Source organism: Lagenorhynchus albirostris, chromosome 12, assembly GCF_949774975.1.
Source record: "Lagenorhynchus albirostris chromosome 12, mLagAlb1.1, whole genome shotgun sequence".
In the NCBI taxonomy this organism is placed as follows: domain Eukaryota; kingdom Metazoa; phylum Chordata; class Mammalia; order Artiodactyla; family Delphinidae; genus Lagenorhynchus; species Lagenorhynchus albirostris.
Window position 1 is genome coordinate 63,289,662 of NC_083106.1, and position 21,251 is coordinate 63,310,912.

The 21,251-nt window shown below is 33.1% G+C and overlaps 1 protein-coding gene across 5 annotated transcripts in view; it reads left to right on the forward strand.

Annotated features, from left to right (window-relative positions):
- EPHA7 (EPH receptor A7) overlaps positions 1–21,251 on the forward strand; it is a 164,159-nt gene that overhangs the window by 131,317 nt on the left and 11,591 nt on the right. The window contains exons 6-14 of one of the 5 annotated variants that reach the window (XM_060167703.1): positions 2,517–2,641; positions 5,454–5,637; positions 10,464–10,572; positions 11,223–11,278; positions 15,675–15,800; positions 16,612–16,797; positions 17,376–17,437; positions 18,907–19,116; positions 19,870–20,019. In XM_060167703.1, the coding sequence (XP_060023686.1) occupies positions 2,517–2,641; positions 5,454–5,637; positions 10,464–10,572; positions 11,223–11,278; positions 15,675–15,800; positions 16,612–16,797; positions 17,376–17,437; positions 18,907–19,116; positions 19,870–20,019 (1,208 nt within the window). Of the gene's footprint in view, positions 1–2,516; positions 2,642–5,453; positions 5,638–10,463; positions 10,573–11,222; positions 11,279–14,357; positions 14,456–15,674; positions 15,801–16,611; positions 16,798–17,375; positions 17,438–18,906; positions 19,117–19,869; positions 20,020–21,251 lie in introns of those variants that run through there. The other 4 variants (XM_060167704.1, XM_060167705.1, XM_060167706.1 and 1 more) reach the window with 4 other exon arrangements.

The window sequence follows — 21,251 nt, forward strand, 5'->3', positions numbered from 1 at the left end:
TTAACCATAGAAATCAATGTTTTTAATATTTCTTTCAATTTTACTTTTATGTATAACTTTATCTGCAAATCATGACTGTTAGAATCTGATTAGCTTTAGAGATATTTTTGTTTATAAACTGTATATCTTATGAGTTGTATATTCCCTATGCCTGAGATATTGAAACTCAAGGGAAAATATTATCAATTTTTATGTACCAAAGTGTTGTATTTGAAGGACATAGGTAGGGAAATATTTTTCCTATCATGCAATTTATCTATTCTCAAGGGCCATGTGCTAGTACTTCTGTTTCTGACTCTTTTAAACGCGTGGCTTGATACAGTATTAGCAAGGGATACATTTTTAAAAATAAGAAATACACAGGAAATCAGGAGTATAGTCACTGACAGATGTGGCTCTTTGTACAAAAGAGGGAAAATACATTGTAGAGTACTGCACTGCTAGTGCTGTGTTACGGGCTTCAAACTACTGTACATTTCAAATGTGTTTTTTGGCATATTTCCCCCCATTTCCCAATTACCATCATTTTATTGGTAAAAGTTCTTTTTCCAGGATGAGATAATGAGTTTAATGTTAATGTGTAACTTGCAGAAATCATGTCTCATTTTACACTTAGATCTTGCTGCAACATATTAGAACTAAATGAGGTACATTTATACCGCAAGTCTCTGCCATATTTTGGAGGATTCAGTGTCTCGTCTCTCTCATCTTGCTGTTTAGGGATAGGAACTAAGCAAAGTGTTTTATAGTTTGACTTACACTGAAAATCACATTAAGCTATGTGTGTTGTTTAAAGAAGACCTAGAGATTGGCACCTAATAGTGCTCCCACCTATTTCCATTTAACCTGTTTCCAAATGGCACACCTCATGCCGTAAACCCTGATCGGAGACCCAGCAGCCTTACTGAGTAATTTATGTATTGACTATTGCAGTATTCTCACCTGTGCTGCATTCTGGTTTTTACTAATTAAAATTAAAATACAGATTTTATGAATGGCGTTAAGTAAATTAGACTATTAGAGATTCTTGGCTAAGTAGAATCTCATCTCACCATTAGCTGGGGAATGTGTTTCCCAAGGCTATGGCTTGGGGATGCAGCTTCTTAAACCACACAGTTGGCTGAGATGCTAAAAATGTTATGGGTGGAGAGATAAATTACTTTAGAAACAAGTTCTTCTTCACTGCACATACCCAGGTTTTAAAAGTCATGGCAAAAATAAGATTCCTTATTAGAAATTGGCTTCATTGGAAACATATCAGAAACGCATTTAGTCTGTAAACACAGTCTGTTGAGTACTTCAGCTGCATGCCCCTAAAGGGAAAGTTGTTCCACTTAATCCGCCCTAGTTACGCTTTTGTTAGTAATCTGAGAGGAAATGGGAGTCCTGCATCTTCCAGGTCATTCCCTCAAAATCGTCAAGCCAGACAGCAGTGACAAATGTTTTTTCTAGATATTGATATAAGAAAATATTAAGAAGTAGAAGAAACAAAATAAAGCCAAAGGGATAAACATCAGAAGCTTGCTTCAACAGCTTTAGACCCATATAATTGCTTTTCTGTCAGCAGGATTATTAACAATTTTGGACATCTGAAAATTAAATTAACAGCCTGAAAACATTTTACAGAATGAGATAGAGCATGATACATGAAACATAATGACCCCACTGAAATGCAGCCAAGCCAGTGGAGCTACTCATTTAGACAGAGAAGACAACTAGTTAATCGTCACTGAACAAATTAGACAGAGCAGATTAGTTTGCTACATTCCACAGTCTTAGCTACCAAAAAGAGTATATGCCACTAATTAGGATGAAAGAACTCTAGCATGTTATTATCTGTATATAGAGAGAAAGCAAAACTGTAGCTTGAATTGCTTCTATCAAAGCTTGAAGCCTAGGTTACGTAGGTATAAATTACATGTGGAAGAGTCTGTGTGTGTATGTGTGATCACGCACATATTTAAGTAACAGAAGCCTTAGCATTTTCTTGCACCTTAACCTAATGAAGTATGAAACACCCACACGCACACACATGCACAGACACACACGTAAAACATAAAAACGTTTTTTTAAAGTTTGATTCCTTTAATTGAAAATGAAAGTAGCCATTTCATATACTTTATCTTTTTCATATACTTTAAGTTATTTGTTTCTTGTAAAAAGTGTATTGCTGTTGCATGTGAAATAAATATTTGGACTTAGAAATCATATTTTGTAGCCTTAATTAGCATTCCTTTGCTTAATTGTCATTCTCAGCCCCATCATTTCCATTTTTCACTAACTTGAACAATGCTATCTTCTGCTGTTTGCACTTTAATTTAAATTTCTATTAAGGTTTATGAACAGTAATAAGGTCCTGTTTGAATATTCATTAGCTTCTGAATTGTGAGCTATGAAAAGGTGCTTTCTTTTACCTTAATGAAACCGGCACAGCATGGGACTGATCAGTTGTGACATTTGATTTGAGGCATCCAGTGAATTTTCTCATTGTTTATTGACACATCTTGTCCAAACAGCTCCCTCGCAAGTGAGCGGAGTAATGAAGGAGAGAGTGCTGCAGCGGAGTGTGGAGCTTTCCTGGCAGGAACCGGAGCATCCCAATGGAGTCATCACCGAATATGAAATCAAGTATTACGAGAAAGTAAGTGCTAAGAACAGCTGAAATGTACAACCATGTACGACACTCGGTGTGTCTTGTGTCATCCTACTGCACTGTCGACTAAAGCTGGCCATTATAACAGCTATTTGGAGCTACTTCAAAATAGTTAATTTTAGCCACTTTTAATAACCTTCTCCCTGAATCTCTGGTTCATTATTATAATGATAGTTTCTGTGTATTAAGTTTTTGTGTTACACAGATGAAAATATTCCACTAGTAGTATGTTTAGGTATTCAAGTTTTGATGTCCTAATGATTAGTTGTAGGATGTTTAGTACCACAGAAACCACAGAACCCAATGTGGTATTTTTTTTTCCCTCTGTGTTTTTGAAAATGTTTCTTTTAGGGTGTCTGTTTGAGCCCTTGATGATTTATTTTATGTATGTGGTTTCAGTGATAATGACGTGGCCTCAAATAATTTTGTAATTTGAAAAAAATAAGAATATTTTCTGTAATAAATGTGTAGTGTTCTCCAAACTTCAGAGTCAGGTGATAATATTTCACTCCTTTAAATTCCTCCTGAAATTTATTTCATATATCTTATACTAATTATGTCTACTACTTCTTTATACCCTTCTCTCCATGAAAAAAAATAGCGTGGCTAAAACTCAAGTACTGCCCCTTTAATCCCCTATAAGGGCTAAATTTTAGTAAATAATGACATATCTCAGTGTATGAGTGCATTTATTTCTGACCCGTCTAGAGAAAGATAGACAGACAGACACAACCCTGTTCACAAATTATTTTCTAGGCTCTACCTCTCAGAAAGACCTGATTCAAGGTTTGAAACATGGAAACTATTATTATTACTAATAGTAATAATAATAATGTGTTACTATTATTGACTTAATTAGCTGAAGTACTCTAATATACATAACCATTTTAACCATTTAGACAGAATTTCAAAATGGAAACCTAAAGCTTTGGAAATATTTGGGGACTGAATTGACTTGATTGAATCACTTAAATGCATACAGTGCCTTGGCAATAGACACTTGTTTTTCACTTTGATGGAAAAACAGATAGTTTAAGATTAGTTTCAACGTTCAGATTGAGTTTACAATATTTTTACTTATTATTTCCTTTATGAATGCGTAACTTCCATAGCCAAAGTTACATTGTAAATACCTCATTTTTGTACCAGAGAATACATTTCTTGTCTCATCAAATGTATTTCTAAGGATATCCTTGTTTTTAGTGTTGGGTTTGTTATGTCTGTTTTCCGGTGAACTCTGACAGTTATAAGTCCCTTCTGAAATTTCATCAGATTTCAAAAGCAATGAAAAATACATTTTAAAAATATAAGTTAGGTGGTAAGTGAGAGTAAAGTTTCTTACAATGCAACACAATACTTTGCAAATCCTTGCTCTGGAATAAATTTGTTCAAATAGTTACTTTTCTATTTTACATGACAGAAACAGTGTATCTACATTCACTGAATTTTACAAATTACAAAATAATCTTAAAAATAATACTATTGCTTTATAATGTATGTAAGCCTGTGATCTAATGTATATGTCATTATGTCTTCTAATATCAGTTATGCCTAGTTCTTTTATTTGAGATAAATATACATTTATAATATCAACTCTCATTTTTATAAATGATTATAATGAAGACAATTACAAGTCAGCTTCACTAAATCCAGTTTAAGTATACATTTATTTACGCTTTTGCAAATATCATCGTGAAGGTAAATCAAACAACCAAACCAACATTTTCAGATTTCACTGAATAGTTTTATTTCTAGACACAGTTGATCACAGGTATTTATTATTGAACAAGTAAGAACCCATCTAGAATTGTATATTTTGATGAGTAGTTTTTATAACGTTTTTCATAAACAACACATTAGAATCATATCAACTAAGCTTTAAATTTTTATTCATTTAACTATTGTTTTGATGGCGTGTTTTATATTCTTGATTTTTTAATTATTCCATTCTTAAGCTTATCATATGTAATATGATAAACACCTTTTTAAACTCTACAAGCCTCAGTTTTCATATCTGAAAAATGGGGAAATTGAACTGAGGTGTTTAAAATATTGCCAAATCATAAATTATATGACACTTTAAGTTTTATATTTAAGACATTAACTTTTATATTAATAGTTTTAACTTCAAATATTCCATCAAATGCTATTTTGTAAAAGTGGTTTTATTCTGCGAGAAATACATTCTTTTTTTAGCCGCACCGTGCGGCATGCACAATCAGGGATCGAACCCGTGCCCCCTGCAGTGGAAGCACAGAGTCTTAACCACTGGACCGCCAGGGAAGTCCCCTGAAAAATGCAATTTTTAATGAAAACAATTGATATGTCACTATGCTGGTGGTATTAGCTAAGTTTCTTGATTTTATAGATTTCTTCGTTTTTAGCCTGTGGCTTTTTGCTTGTTGAATAACATTCAGGAACAGTATTAAGAGAACCACATTATGAAGTGAAGACCTCTACTAAACTGTAGATTTTACAAGTGTACTTATGTTTTGGTCAAAAGAACATTTGATTATATTTATGGTTAAATAGTTCTAGCCACTGTGCCCTCTACCAACAAAGCAAAGGCTCAAAACATCATAAATGTTTTAAAAAAATTATTTCTCTTTGAAATTTATAGAACAAAGGCATGTGCTCACATTATTTTATATTATCTGAGAAACAACTCAGTGTTCCAATATTCCACAGGGTACAATGTAGCCTTTATAAAAACAATGCAGCAAATTGAAGTAATTGCAAGAATTGGCTGTCAAATTGCCTGGTTGCAATCACAATTAAATATTCCCTGTATTGTTTCTAGGATCAAAGGGAACGGACCTACTCGACATTAAAAACCAAGTCCACTTCGGCCTCCATTAACAACCTGAAGCCAGGAACAGTGTATGTTTTCCAGATTCGGGCTTTTACTGCTGCTGGTTATGGAAATTACAGTCCCAGACTTGACGTTGCTACACTAGAGGAAGCTACAGGTAAAATGTTTGAAGGTAATTACCATCTTTGGTTTGGATTCTTACTCTCTGTAACTCTGGCATATTTTTTTTCAGTACTGGGGGCGATGATTTAGTTCAAGATGATTTTTACTTTTAAAGGTGAATGTATATGCATATGTATATATATATTCTTTGTAAACATTATTCAGAATAATAATTTAAAATTTGCTGTTTTGTTTTGTGATGTTATACCCTTGTGACTTAAATTAGTTTCTTTAATACAGACTGGGTTTATTTTGAAAAGATAAAGTCAGAAACAGAAGCAGGACTTGTTCAAATGTGTATTGATACAGACTGTTTTGATACACCACAAAATGATCTTACTCTAGTTGTCAGTCAAAGCTGCCCCCAAAATGAAGCCAAATGAAGCCAGGAAAACCCCCAAATGAAGCCAGGATGTACACCAGGGTGGGCCAGAGAAAGGTGGTTTATAATAATCATGGTTAATTCAAGCTACTTACCTTTTAGCAATGATTTCAAAACTTGCCATTCAAGAAGAAGATCTTAGACCTTGTCATTCTTTTTATTTTTGTCATCTTTTTTCATTTTTATGAAATATTTCCAACATACTAAATGCCATATTTAAAGTATATGTGAAATATTAAGAAGTATAATTAATTGAATATCTCTGTATCTACCACTCAGCTTAAAAATAGAACATTAGCAATATCTCGAATCCCCTTTATCACTTTGTGTTTTATAAGGCAGCATAGGAACATAACAAAAATACATGTGTCTATAGTGTATCACAAATAAGCAGATGTATCTTAGGATGCATGTCCCAGTCTATTGTCAGAGTGCAAGTTTAGAACAGCTTGAGTACCACTGCTGGTTGTTATTCAGCTAGGTTGAAGCCTCAGGGTGTGTTTCTGTGTTTTGGAAGTTTTTGATTTCTTTTGATATTACTCAGACTCAAGTTTCACCCAGCTGTTACCTCCTCCTCTCCTTACCAATCTAGTGTTCCTGTGGAATTCTACACAAATATTAGCTAAAAACTATTATATGATTTTCTTTTCTCAATTTTTAATAGAAAATTTTTTTAATAAATTAAATCAATACAATTTTGATCAAAGAGTTATTTTGACTTCTGGAGAATATTTTTCTAGCTCTTTTAAAAGGTAGAATAAATTGGTAAATTCTTTTGCATTAGCTAATGCTTATTAAATCTGTTAACAGTAGTCGTTTTTCAAAATATTTTGTTATATTTTTAAGTTAAGCAGTAACTCTCAGAGCCTCAAATAATAAAACATATGTTGAAATAAATTTGAAATATAAATTGTTTATATAGAATTATAGACACAAAAGTCATCAATTGAAAAAGATTTCACATAATATGATGTGATAAACTTATTATCATTATTCTTTGTCATCTTTTTAAAATGGAGTGTGTAAGATTAAAACTGAGAATATCTAAGTTCAATGGCCCCAAAAAATTACAGTGTTTTACACTAATATTTCAACATTTAAACATTTGAGTGGTCTTCTGTTAAATGTGTTGCAGTAGTTTTTCATTTAGACTGATCTCTTGATATTTTACTTTGTGATTTCTAATATAATAAAACAATTCAAAATATGTTTTTTTCATATTCTAATGAATAGTTCAAACTTAAAGAACCATCAATCAGCTATACTTACCCAAACATACATTATCAGTTAAAAGTTTAGGTTTGAAAACTTTCCAAAATGAGTTTGTACATTTTCCTGACTTCGTAAATTAAGAATATTGGGTCAAACTATTATTTATTAGTGCTGAGGTTCATAGATGTTATTTTCATTATTTAAAAATGAAGTAACTAACCCTCAGAGAAATTGAGATGAAGTAGTAGAACATGAATGAGCACATGAAATTCATGTTAAAAATGAATTTTGCATTAGAAAGGATTTGGTGATTTTTTTTATCATCAGAATATTCTCTCCACTGGAAGGTAAAGTTGATGAAAGAACAATCCATATCTCTTTTTCTTACTTTAGTCTTGCCAGTGCCTAATATAGTGCTTGATGCATAGAAGGCAGTCAGTAAGTAAGCAAGAAATGAATACCTCACAGTCATCAAAAAAACAGATTATCAGGATCAGTTGGAGCTAGTAGACGTATTCCTGGTTTCACATTTCAGCTCTGCCATGTCCATTTGTGTGACTTCGGATGAGCTACTTCTCTGTGCAAAAGTTGATAGGATACCAGTACCCAACTCTCAGAGTAGTTTGAGGATTAAATAAGTTGGTGTACACAAAGTGCCAAGTACAGTGCCTAGCACACAGACAGTCTTGAATGTCAGCTTTTCTTATTTAGGACAGCCATTCTCAAGCCTTTAGGTCACAGGAACCCTTACAAGCTATTAAAAACTATTGAAGATCCCCAAATAGATTTTGACTATTTGGGTTATATTTCTTTATGTTCACCACTTTAGAAATTAAAACTGAGAAATTTTAAAAACACAAGTATACACAACACACATTTCATTAGCCATCAGAGTGATATTATCAGGTGTCATGTAAGTTCTTGGGAAACTCAACTGTGCACTTGTAAGCATGTGAGAGTGAAAAAGGCAAGTAACATTAAATGAAAATAGTGTTGACCTTGCAGATTCCCTGGAATGTTCCTGAGGAACCCTTAGGGTTTCCCAGACACCTTTTAAGAACTACTGATTTAGCACACGTTACTGTGCTAAGAATCTGGGATGTACAGAAACACATGACACATTTGATGCTCTCAGTTAGTGAAAGAGAGAAACTTGTACACAAGTTCTGACCGTACAATTGAGCACTGATAGAGTGCATGGCCCAGTGCTATCAGAGTGTCAGGAAACAGTGATCCTCTGTGCTAGGAAGGAGGGCAAGAAGGAAGATGCCACCAAAGAGAAGTTACCTGAGCACTGTTTGGAAAGAGAACTCAGATTATTCCATTGCACATACATCCAAAAATCCACTTCTGCGCAGAGCCAACGCTACTGTTTTCACAATTTTTAAATCATGGTGTAGTGATTATGACACATATAAATTACTTTTAAAATGTATTATCCATGAATTAGATGAAAATATGAACCATAAATTTTGACTATGTTAAGATAAAACTGTGACCCTGAATATATATAAAAACATGTAAGTAAATATTCACAAACTCTAATTCATCATTCACCTGAGTTCAGTTTTCTCATTGGAGATCTGTTTCTGAAGCTATGGGCAGAACAGAGCCTAAGACAAGCAAAAAATTAGACCCATGGGACAGATTGAATGAAAACAATTTCTACACATAACGTGTTTAATTTTTTTCTTTCTCATGAACAAAACTACTCCATTCTTTTTCCTCTCTTAATATATATTAAAAGACAGATAAAAACAAAAACAACCAAACCAAGAAAAATACTTGAAGGCATCTTTTCTCTGTTTGATCATAATAGGCTGTAATTCAGAAATTAAAGCTGTAAAGGTGCTTTCTTTTTCTTCTTTTTCTTTTTCCCTTGTTTCATTCCCTCAGGGAGCAAATCAGCAGGTGCTGAATTACGGAGTGTGTATAATACCTCTTTTCAGAAACCAATACACCAGAGCTATTTTTACTGTTTTTCAACGTAAGATCTATAGTTAGCGTAGGTATACAAAATTAAGAGATGAGTTGTCAAAGGAGAGAGACGTAGATAAAGTAGAGAAAGGCCAATCAGAAAAATGTATGCTTCCTGTTGGGGCAAGACACACTCTGCCTACATAAAATTTACTGCTCTGGAGACTGAGTCCCTTGCCACACCAAGAAGGAGTAGTATTTTCCATCCTACCTTAAAGATTACAGCTGTTGATTTTTTCAGAAATAAGCAAACTATATTAGTTTGATATTATATAATTATCAATTTGCAACTGGATCAGCGATTGGAATATATATTTTCATTGTGTTGCATTCTTTTGATTATTTTATGAAGTCTATACTGGTATTGAAAATATAATGCTCTGGGGAAAATGTGACACTTGTGAATTGCCAGATAAGTAAAACTTCACTAATTTGGAAAAATCCAAGTGAGAAGACCGTATGACTCGATGAAGAATCAAAATCAGAGGCTGCTTTAAAGGACATGTAAACATATACTGTTCCCAAAGAAACTCTCAGGAAGGTTCAGCTGGGCTTGCCTTAATGAGCGTAGAAGAATCACTTAGCATTGTACAGGAAGCGACTACAATTAGATAATACAAAAATGTTTTTTACAGTGCTTGCAGAAAGTTGGCTCTTTCATAAATAGCCTAGCTCTTAAACTCTCAAATGTGTATATTGCCTACTTTGTCAAATTAATACCAGTAATTCTGTTCGTTTTCCTTAATTAAGGTGGATTATAAATTCATAATGATTTACTATGATTACATGATGATTTTTATTCTATATTGATGATATGAGAGATAAATCATTTAAGATGCTTTGAAAAATGCTGAGAGTATGTATTTGGGTTCCTTTTTTACACACCAGGAAAACAGACACAGAGAGATCAAATACCTCACTGAGGGAAAAATAGGGATTTAATAGCAATTGTAGATGAAAGATCTTTATCTCTTGATGTATAACTAAGTTTCCAACAATTAAGCAGGGGATAGCCATTCAATAAGGCATTTTGTAGGGATCCTTTCTAGCTGAAGAATATAAAATAGATGAAAGTATTGTCCTTACCACTGATTTAAAATGCAAAAATAAATGGTTATTTAAATTTATGTTACAATAGAATGCATTTAAATTAAAGGTGAATGTAATAGCATAGCTGTCTTGTTTATAAGATTTTGTTTAACCTCAAGTGCTTGCAAGATATTGAGTGTTTTATTGAGCCTTTTTTTTTTTTTTTCTGTTTATAGCTACGGCAGTCTCCAGTGAACAGAACCCTGTTATTATAATTGCTGTGGTTGCAGTGGCCGGGACCATCATTTTGGTGTTCATGGTCTTTGGATTCATCATTGGAAGAAGGTAGAAGACAAAATTTGTTCTAATCTCTAACATAAAATGTGTTGATTTTTCAGAATTATGTCAGCCTATTACTTATTGTTTAGTTTAGAATGTTAAATAGTAAATGCAGACATTTGTTGTCTCATATGAAACATTGAAGGTCAATAAATTTCCATTCTCCCAATGTCAGAATGTAGTGTGAGCTTGATCATTGCCTTTAGTTTAAGAGGAATGAGTATTGTAATTTCTATTGGGTGGCTTTTTATTAGCTATTTTCAGAGTTAGATTTTTGTAATAAATAGAGAAAACACCTGGGGAAAGATTTACTCTTTTAGTTAATGGTTTGTGGAAACCATTTAAAATCTGTTGTTGTTGTTGTTTTTTCGGGAAAAAATATAAGCATATATTCACTCATTGATAAATCTAAATCTATGAAATATGTCCCTTCCACAATGTCTCACACAAAGACTTTATATTCTCTGCTTTTTTTAAATCATGTGAATTGCTATATTATTATTGAGTTCAGAACTATGGACAGAAAGTTTATGTATTTTGTTTATAGCTCTAACTAGCATGTTGTTAAGTAATTCAGGTATATGATACTGAATTTTAAATATATAAAGTGAGATTATTGGCTGAGAATAATCATCAAATATCTAAATTTTTTCCAGGCACTGTGGTTATAGCAAAGCTGACCAAGAAGGGGATGAAGAGCTTTACTTTCATTGTAAGTGTTTGGCTTTTCTTTATTATTATTTACCCCAATTAACACAGAAACCTGGTTGTTAATATTGGCATGAATAAATTCCTAATGCATCAGGCTTGAAAATATATCATGAGCTCAAAATGTTACTTTAAAACATTTGAACAAGATATGCAAAATGAAGATCATATGATGTGAATTTTTTAAAAATATATTCAGACATGTAATCTCTCATAAGAAATTTTAACATAACTGCATGGATATTCAGTAGCTTTTATGTCACAATTGTTCCTTTTGCAAACTTTGCCCAAGTGTTTCATATCATTCTAATAATGATTCATTAAATGTTGCCTGTACCCATGTTGTAGCTCAGGAATTCGTTTCAAGTTAGAAGGACAGGCCCTTTTTTTTCTACCCAATGAGAGATGATATAATGAAAGACTAAGCTAAGGAGCCTCTTTCTCTCCATCTACTGTAAAATGTCCATCACAGATGATATTTCAAGGGACGTAAATAGTATAATAATAGGATTCAATCCTCTGATGTTTTCCTGTGGATCTGGGCTACCTGATTCTTAAAAGTTCATTTTAGAAATAATATCAGAAGAAAGCTCAGGGAACCAAAGAAAATAGATGCCTGACTGCATTAATCTTATCGTTGTTGCATGTGGATGGCAAGTGAAAAACTGAGAGCCATGCAAGTAAATGTTGACTTCTTGCAATCAAAGTAAAATCCTAACAGGGAAATGATTTTAGCTCTGATAATTGATGATGCTCTTATCCAAACCCATTCCAAACCCATTATTCCTATTTTTAATCCTTGAAAATATTGAAAAATAATTTTATTTATTATTTTTCTTAGTAACCATAATCTTTATGAAAATTTCTCATGGGGAGATAAATTTCCTGTAAATGGCATAAGAATTACATCTATTTTTGTGTTATTTATCAAACTCTTATGTCAGTTTCTAAGAAGATATTGTCATATACCCCTTCTAAAGCCACAGGAATATGGAAGCATCAATCAGGGAAATGTGTGGTTGAAAAAACACAAATTGTGAACACCATTATTATCATTCCTAAGTTTCTTCAGTGTGTTATTAATTGCTGAACCAATAGTTCCCTTAACTTTAGTTTCCAAAAGAAAAGTGGCTTTACATATTACATATCCAAACTGATGATGAAACTCTGTAAAATTTCAACCACTGATGGCAGGAAGGGTATTGGGACACTAGAAATTATAGTGAAAGTTATGACCAAAGGGCGCTTTATCATGAAGTTTAAGTTTCAAGGCCCCTCACTTTCACAGACTCCTTTCAAGGCCCTGGAAGAGCCCTAGCAAGTTAGTGTGTAGAATATTTTTTCTTAGAGAAAGTATCCCAAATTGTAGAAGGTTCAAGCCCCACAAAACTTAAATCTGCCCCTAATTATGACTGAATACATGTGATTCTGCCCCCTCCCCCCGGGATGATTTGATATGCTCCCAGTGTCAGTGCGTCCTCTTGCTAATCTGGAGGCGATTTTGTGACAAGTCCCAGTAATGAGAGTACCATAGGCCGTTTACACCTAGAGGATATACAGAAAGAGTGGAAGTTACATTTTTTTTCTCTTTCATGACATGAGAGAATACTTTTAACACTTCCCCAGACAGAAAGGAGAGAATCAAAACTTGAATGCATTAATTTTTGTATCTAGTTTAAAATGTATATAGAAGAGTGACATAAGACTATTGTTGCTGGAATCCTTGACTCTATCTATATGTGAATAATTGGATGGCAAAATCATTTAATAATACCTTAATGAGTATGTCACTTTTCTTTTCTTTATTGAGGGTATCTGAGACATCCCCAAATGATCAAATGCTGCCTCTTAGTTTTTTTACTTTTAGCGTGAAGGTTAATGCTGAAGGTAAATTAAAACATGGCTTTCCTAAAACATGATGTATAGCCTAATGCTTAATTGTCATCACTCAGTTTTGATATTTTGATGCCATTCCCTTTTTTTACATTTGACATCCAGTTTGTAATTAGAAAAAAATAAAGCTGCATGTGTTACCTGCTAACATAGAAAGGATAAACTTGAGGTATATATAAACAGTTTTCATCTCTAGAGCAAAATATCAGTGGTGGTTTTAAGATGTTTAACATTCATGAGAAATGTAAATGAGATATTAAAACACAGAAAAGCTCCGACTCTTAAATCAGGAAAAACAATAGACCAAAATATTCAGAAATTACATCAAAATTTTTCTTATTTTAAAGCATCCATTTTGAAACGAATAATGAAAAAGAAATAAAGTACACTTAAGATATCCTATCTTGGTAAATCCTTGATATTTTTGAATTACCCTTTTTACAAGGATATCTTTTCTTGTCATTTGTTGAGAACCAGGCATTTTATTTGATTTTATGACTGTATTTACAATACGTAAAGTACAAAACTGTAGTCACCAGCTATTTACAAGTTGGTGTCCTTTTATTCCTTTAGTATACAAACAATTTCCTTAGGTGCTAAGACACCAGATTGAATTTTTACAGAAACATGAAAGCAACCATTTTACTAGCTTTTAGAGCACTGAATTTAATAGAATGTCCAGTCATTTGTATCAGGTGCCCTCCACTCTCCATGGCCCCAAGTGTTACATTTAAAGATGTAAACACGATGGAGGAGTTTAGTGAAGCAATTCCAATTTACATTTTGTTTCCTCCTACCATTTCTTCTAACAATGTCTTTGAATCCAAGCCGGGCAGTATTTCATGTTTTTATGCCAAAATTGCTCTGGCCTGTCAAAATGTTTTATGACAGCTTGAATAAAGAACCATCAGAGACCCATTTGAGATGCAGAAGGCTACCTCCAATCCAGCTCCCTTATCACAAAACCAAACCAAAAAGAAAGAAAGAAAAAAAACAATGAAAGAAAGGAAGAGAATAAAAAGGGAGAAGATGGCTCATTCTCCATCTGCCTACCAATCTAGGAGGTTAACCTATTGTTTTCTTCCCTTCTCTCTTTTTCTCTTCCCCCCCTTTCCCTGTACTCCTTTTTCTCTCTTTTCTCTTTCTATCCCCTCTCTCTTTTCTTCTTGTGTTTTTTTTTTCATGTTCAGCTTTAGTAACAAATGAGCATCTGTCAGTTTTATAGACTGCAACAGTAATTGTTTAAGACAATCAATTTTGGATAAACAATCAACTACAGCAGAATAATTCAAGATTTTTAAATCCCATTTTTCCTTTATACATTCTGCTTTTTTTTGTTTGTTATATGCTTATTTTAAAAATATAATTTCAATTTGATGTGATGACATAAGCACAGTTAGGCTGCAGTGTAATACATAAAGAAATATATTGTTCTCCAAATAGTAAGATTTAATGAAAAGATTGTTCAGTGGCTTTGTTAAAAACAATAAAGTTTTTTTGAGGATATAGTGTATCTTTTCATTGCATTAATATAACCAAATATATGCCTATCTATCTTATCTTTGTCTTTAACCAAATGATTAGATTTGGAATACATTATTGTAATTGATTTAAAGTTGACATAGCATTATCTGTTACCTGCATGCTTCTGGGTGCATTTTAAGAAGATTTTAACTTTTAAGATGATTCTATGTTGTTTGAATTTTGACTACCTTTTCTGAGGCATATTGGCTACCTCCTCATAGCAGTTAAGATCTTCCAGAGCCTTATAATTGAAAGTTCATATAAACCATTCCTCTTTCAAATTACTGTCATACATGGTTAGCAGATCCCAGGAATATTGTAAATTTTCTAACTTTACTCTGCACTTTGTACATCTGGCCTCTATTGCCCTTCAAGGTGAAGAAGAAACTGTGTCATAGTAGATTTCTCTCTGGTTCTGTGATAGCAGTCCCTCATATCTTGTATTAATTTATATGTCTATGTCAATGGTGGTTGGTCTTTAAAAAAATAAATCAAAAGAATAAGTAACATGTCTAACTGTTTTTAATATTGCTGTCAGTGTAGTAGGCTACCTGTAAATGAAATGTCTTCTTTTCCCAGTGTATTAATTTGATTGATTGACTGAATGATAGATTTACAAATGTGTTTCCAAGTCCATTACAAACCTCAGTATGGCTTGAACTATGCCATGATAGCAGTGAATTTAATTAAACCTCCAGTCTGATAAGAGTCATGTCAGAGAATTTCGGTGATGTCTTTTGTTGATTTACTGGAAAAGCAATTCAGTTAGTAAACTATGAACTGGATCCTATGTTACCTATAGAAGCTTGCAGATAATACCTATACGCCCGCAGACTGAAGCAGTCTGTTAAAACTGCTGTGAATCAGGTGATGTGGAAGCAAGTTCACTGTTCCAAGGAGCACTCTGCATAATGAAATTCCTGGGCTGACTGCACAATAAGTGCTTTGCTTCATCACAGTCATGCTTTCTTACATCATTACAGTTAAATTTCCAGGCACCAAAACCTACATTGACCCTGAAACCTATGAGGACCCAAATAGAGCTGTCCATCAATTCGCCAAGGAGCTAGATGCCTCCTGTATTAAAATTGAGCGTGTGATTGGAGCAGGTAAGGCTGTTGTAGCTTCCTTGTTCAGCTGTTCCATTTAGCCAAGATCGAAAGTCATACATCATAATGACAGGCAAATAATTATAACTCAAGTATAGAACCTTTGCATTTACCTGAACTGTTAGAAGCCATGAGCCTGTACTTGTTTATGAAATCTTAAGAAAAAAGTGAAAAAGAAGCACGTGGTGCAGAGAATCGTGTATCTTTTGTCTTCTGTTGGATTTTTAAGATATCGTTCTATTATAAGCTATTTCATAATAGTTCTGGCCTGTCCAAGAAATGACTTCGTATTTAAAAATAATTAGAATGTCCTGAATTTTGCTGGAATATACATCTCCTCTGACTTGATTTACCATCTTCCTGCTAAGCTTTAGGTATTAGCCGTTGTGCTGTGTAATTCCATGTAGAAAATTAATATGTATGAATTATTTAAAAGGAGCATTATTTTCTATGGATACAATGTATCTTCAGAATAATTATACATTTTTGGATCAAGTCCATTCAATCTAGCAGACATAAGTAGATATGAATTCCAGATTTTTAAATCTTTGAGAAGTATTTGCTTCTCAAGCTGTGAAAACAACAGTAATGTGCCCTTATACTCTAGTAAGCAGTGTACGTTATGCAGCGTATTTCAAACCTGAATGTTGTTTCTGAAAGAGTTTTTGTTAACCCAGTTAAAAAAAATAACAGTTTGTGTAACAGATAGTTTAGGAAAGTTTAAAAGTGCTTTTAAAGAATTTAATGCATTTACTTTGAGAGAGGAAATATTTCTGAAATTAAAATACACCTGCCTGTTCTGTTACTTCAGGAGAATTTGGAGAAGTCTGCAGCGGTCGTTTGAAACTTCCAGGGAAAAGAGATGTTGCGGTAGCCATAAAAACCCTGAAAGTTGGTTACACAGAAAAACAAAGGAGAGACTTTTTATGTGAAGCCAGCATCATGGGGCAGTTTGACCACCCAAATGTTGTCCATTTGGAAGGGGTTGTTACAAGAGGTAGATATTGATTCTATATTTCATTTATCCAGCGAACTGTCAGAAAATAGTGTTATTTCATAAATACTAAAAAATCAAATTGTAAATACATTGCATATTCTTAATGAATTTTTTTTCTTGATATGTAACTGACTAAATTTTCTTTTGTGTCACCATCTCAGAAAAAAAATCAGGATAAATGAATGCAGGTTTAGAGCTAAAGAATATATCTGATAGATAGATGGAGTGACAGATATTTTCATTTAGCTTCAAAGCCACAAAAGTAATACAGTTTAGTCTTCACATTTTCTGTAAAGTGTCATTTTCTCTGAGTTTTGTTCACAAGGCAGGAGTCAGAAGAACACACTGACTTTTACTGTTTAATTTTGTGAATCATGACCACATTCCAAACAGACAGTTAATGACTTTGCATTTAGCAGCATTAAAAGCGTTAGAAATACTCACCACTCACCTAGTCAGTCTTTCAAAAGAGCACCATGTGTTTTATCCGGAGTGAGAAAGAGGATAAATACGAAGTTTAGATAACAGTTTTGGAAGCAACACTGTTTTTTCTTATGTATATATTTTTGTAATTTTAGGGAAACCGGTTATGATTGTAATAGAATTCATGGAAAATGGAGCCCTAGATGCATTTCTCAGGGTAAGTAACAAAGTTATTCTCCCATTCTAAATATACATGCTACCAATGTAATTTTCTGAACTTTTCTTTGCAGTGTAAAATGTGAACAGTGTAAACTTTAACAGGTCACAAAATTGTCTTTGAAAAACAGATTAAAAGAGTCTTAGACTGGATTGAACGAGAATATTTTTGAGCATTTAAGTGATACAATGTAGTTAAAAAATAGTTTCCATTGACATATTACCACAAGTATGGAGGATACCTGAAGCCCTGTTGTAGTGTAGCATTTTACTTTTTACTTTTTCAGTACAATTATAAATGAAATACAGACATAATACAGAGAAGACTGAGAAGTGAGATAGCCATTCAATGTTGGTAGGATGATCCCAGCTCTGCTCTGTGGAACCATTTCTGTTATATTGTTATGTGAACACCAAGCCTAAAATAAAGAATTATGAACCTTTTTAGAGTTACAAGTATGTTATTTTTATAAATAATAAATTCTAAATGTAAAAACATACGTATTTTTACATTCATAGACTTTCCACCTAAGAACGTGAACACATGTTAACATTTTTTCAAACGGCAAAGAGAAAATAATGAGAACATACATGATCTAGAACGATAAGTTCAACCCATTTTAATAAGAATTCAGAGGATTTCGAGAGGTCTTTATTGCTGCATCTTGATGATATGCAAGATGCAAATGTCATCTTGCATATGACGTGCAAGATGATATGCATAACTGTCAACTCTCTGGAAGAAAGCGTCACCTAGCAAGCTCATCTGCTCAATCCACGGTCCTCCTGCACCATATCTGCAATTCAGTTGGAGAAATCTGTGGGTTAAAAATATATGGTGGCCAGTTGGTTGCAAAGAGTGCTCAATTCTACTTGCTAGTACATGTATTTTAGAGAATCTTGGTTATAAGTAATGTACCTACGGATAGCAATGAAAAGTATAAAGTGAAAACCAAGTCAGCCAGTATAATCCTTTTCTACCTCTTAGTTTCTCTTCATCTTTACTCAAAAGTTTTTTCACCTTTACATTTTTTACCATTTGGAGACAGAAAGCTAATATATGTATCTTTATCCCTTTTATATTTTTAGATTATTTGTGTAATTTTTGGCAAGTGAGGAAAACAGTTAGCTGTCAGGGATCATTTTTTTTTTATATTCCATTCCCTAACTTTGATTTAAAAATTAGCATATACTTTTGGATTTGCACAATCTGAAATTATTATTAGTTAATGTTAACAACACATCCATATAAATAACTAAATGATTATCAGAACTCTATTTTATATTACCTGACTATCAAGTTAAATCAGCACCTGTTATGTTTTTCACAAGTGTCTACACTACGTAGAAAATTAACTGGTGATTCCTAGTATACAATAGAAAATGACTAGGGTGCAGACATTTTTCATGGTGATTTTTTTTCCCTCTCAAAGTATAGCTAACTGGACTTTCATTTTTGTCTTCCTGTAGAAACACGATGGGCAATTTACAGTCATTCAGTTAGTAGGAATGCTGAGAGGAATTGCTGCTGGAATGAGATATTTGGCCGATATGGGATACGTTCACAGGGACCTTGCAGCTCGTAATATTCTTGTCAACAGCAATCTTGTTTGTAAAGTGTCAGATTTCGGCCTGTCCCGGGTTATAGAGGACGATCCAGAAGCTGTCTATACAACGACTGTAAGAAAAGTCTATTACTGCACCTTTTCATATTCCTGCGATTTTCCTACCAAGAAAGCAGGGCCTAATAATACAAAGCTAAATGGGACAAAAGAGGCAAATTGATCTCAGCTTTTAGTTGTTGCTATTTTTTTCCTTTTGGAAGAATCTTTGTTGCTTTTACAATCTACATATAGGCTAAGATGAGAAGTAATGATAAAAATGAGAACAGCTCATTTTATATTGGGATGTTCATATAAATAATATACACATACAACATTTGGTTACTAGCAGTCATAATTGTAGCAGAAAAATATAATCCCATTTTAATAAAGGTCTTAATAAAAGATTAACTATGCTAATTCTTATAACTTTTGTAAGATTAGAAAAAGGGAAAATATGAGGATTTACTTATATACTATTAATATTATTCCAATATTTCATTCCATTTTAGTAGCTGTTTTGTCTAATTTGTCATCTTCCTTTCGACTAGACTCTTGCCCTACAACCACATAGGTCCATTATTGATTTGCCTTAAAAATGAAACTTTAACTGTGACATTTTAAAAAACAGATTAGTAACTTTAAATGCACTTAGAGAAATTCAAGATGAATAGACCTGATACTGCTGAATTGCCAACCAAATACACAAGTGTTTAACTGTAGCTTAATGGTTCTGCTATAAATGTTTTATACATTATTATACATACTTAAAAAGTATTATACATACTTAAAATGTCATACTTAAAAATACATACTTAAAATACTTATACAGGGTGGAAAAATTCCAGTGAGGTGGACAGCACCTGAAGCCATCCAATACCGGAAATTCACATCAGCCAGTGACGTATGGAGCTATGGAATAGTCATGTGGGAAGTTATGTCTTATGGAGAAAGACCTTACTGGGACATGTCAAATCAAGATGTAGGTATTACACTACTTAAACAAAAAGGATTTATTTAATACATTAATATTCATATTATGGGACGTGTAGGTAATGGCTCATATGAAGAAACTTTTATAGAATCATAAAAAGATGATTGCTGAGTTTTCACAATTATTACCACAAATTACCACAATAATTACCATAAATTAATGGTTCAATTAATTTCATTTTGTCTTCATTTTGAAGAATTGCTTTTTCTTTTTTTATTTAAATTCTCTGGACATAATAGAAGCCTGCAAAGGATATTTCTCCTTATTAAAGGTAATCATGCTGAGCTTGCACACCTGCAGTGGGAGAGTCACATGAATAAAAGAGTTATTTGCAGAGGGGAGGGTGAGGAAGGTTGTGTTTGATTTTGTTGTTACAGCTTGTCTTTCTTTTTTTTAATTTCCTGATAAAATCTGTTTAAATTATCTATTGTTGATTGATTTACTTAAATTTTAATTTCATGAGATAACCTAGATTTTATGATCAATATTGGTGTTTCATAGTGATATTTTAGAATGTAATCACAATGGGACTATCTTTGGAAATTTCTTCTAAAAATACAACTTATTAAATGTGTATCTTGTTACTAAGGCATAAGATACGTTGTTATCCTTTAAGAAGCTGATGATAGTTCTTGAGCGTATACATCTCACACAAAGAAACCATTTATAAAACAATATAGCATAAGTGCAAGTAAATATTTGCTTCTCTAAGCTGAATTTTATGAAATTAACATTTTTGTAAGCCAGAAGCTTTCAAGTACTGGCAGATTCATGTGGCTTAATTTATTGAAAATATGAGTGAAATTTAGATAAAAGTAGAGCAAATGTAAAGTCTAGGAAGGTACCCTGGATTTGAACTAGAAATATGGAGAAGACCTTGGTTCATAGTTGATTAGAGAATTTGCCAAGGGAGCCCTTTGGAAAGTCCAGAAATAAAGGCTTAGTGAAGTGTTTGGGGACCAACCAAATAGACTCCTATGCATCTCTTATAAGGGAGATGCATACATCGTTAGTGATTTGAAATGAAGGTTAGGTTGAGGCAAATTGATGAAAGCTTTTTTTGGAAGGAATTTGGAAATGGTAAAAATGCATGCTCTTGAAGAATAGAGTAAAAAACTAAGTGCTGCTTGAAGAAATTCTATATTACCATTGAAAAGAAGGATGTGACAAGCAAACCGGTTTGGAGTAGTCAATTCTCGAGGTACTATAAACATGGACAG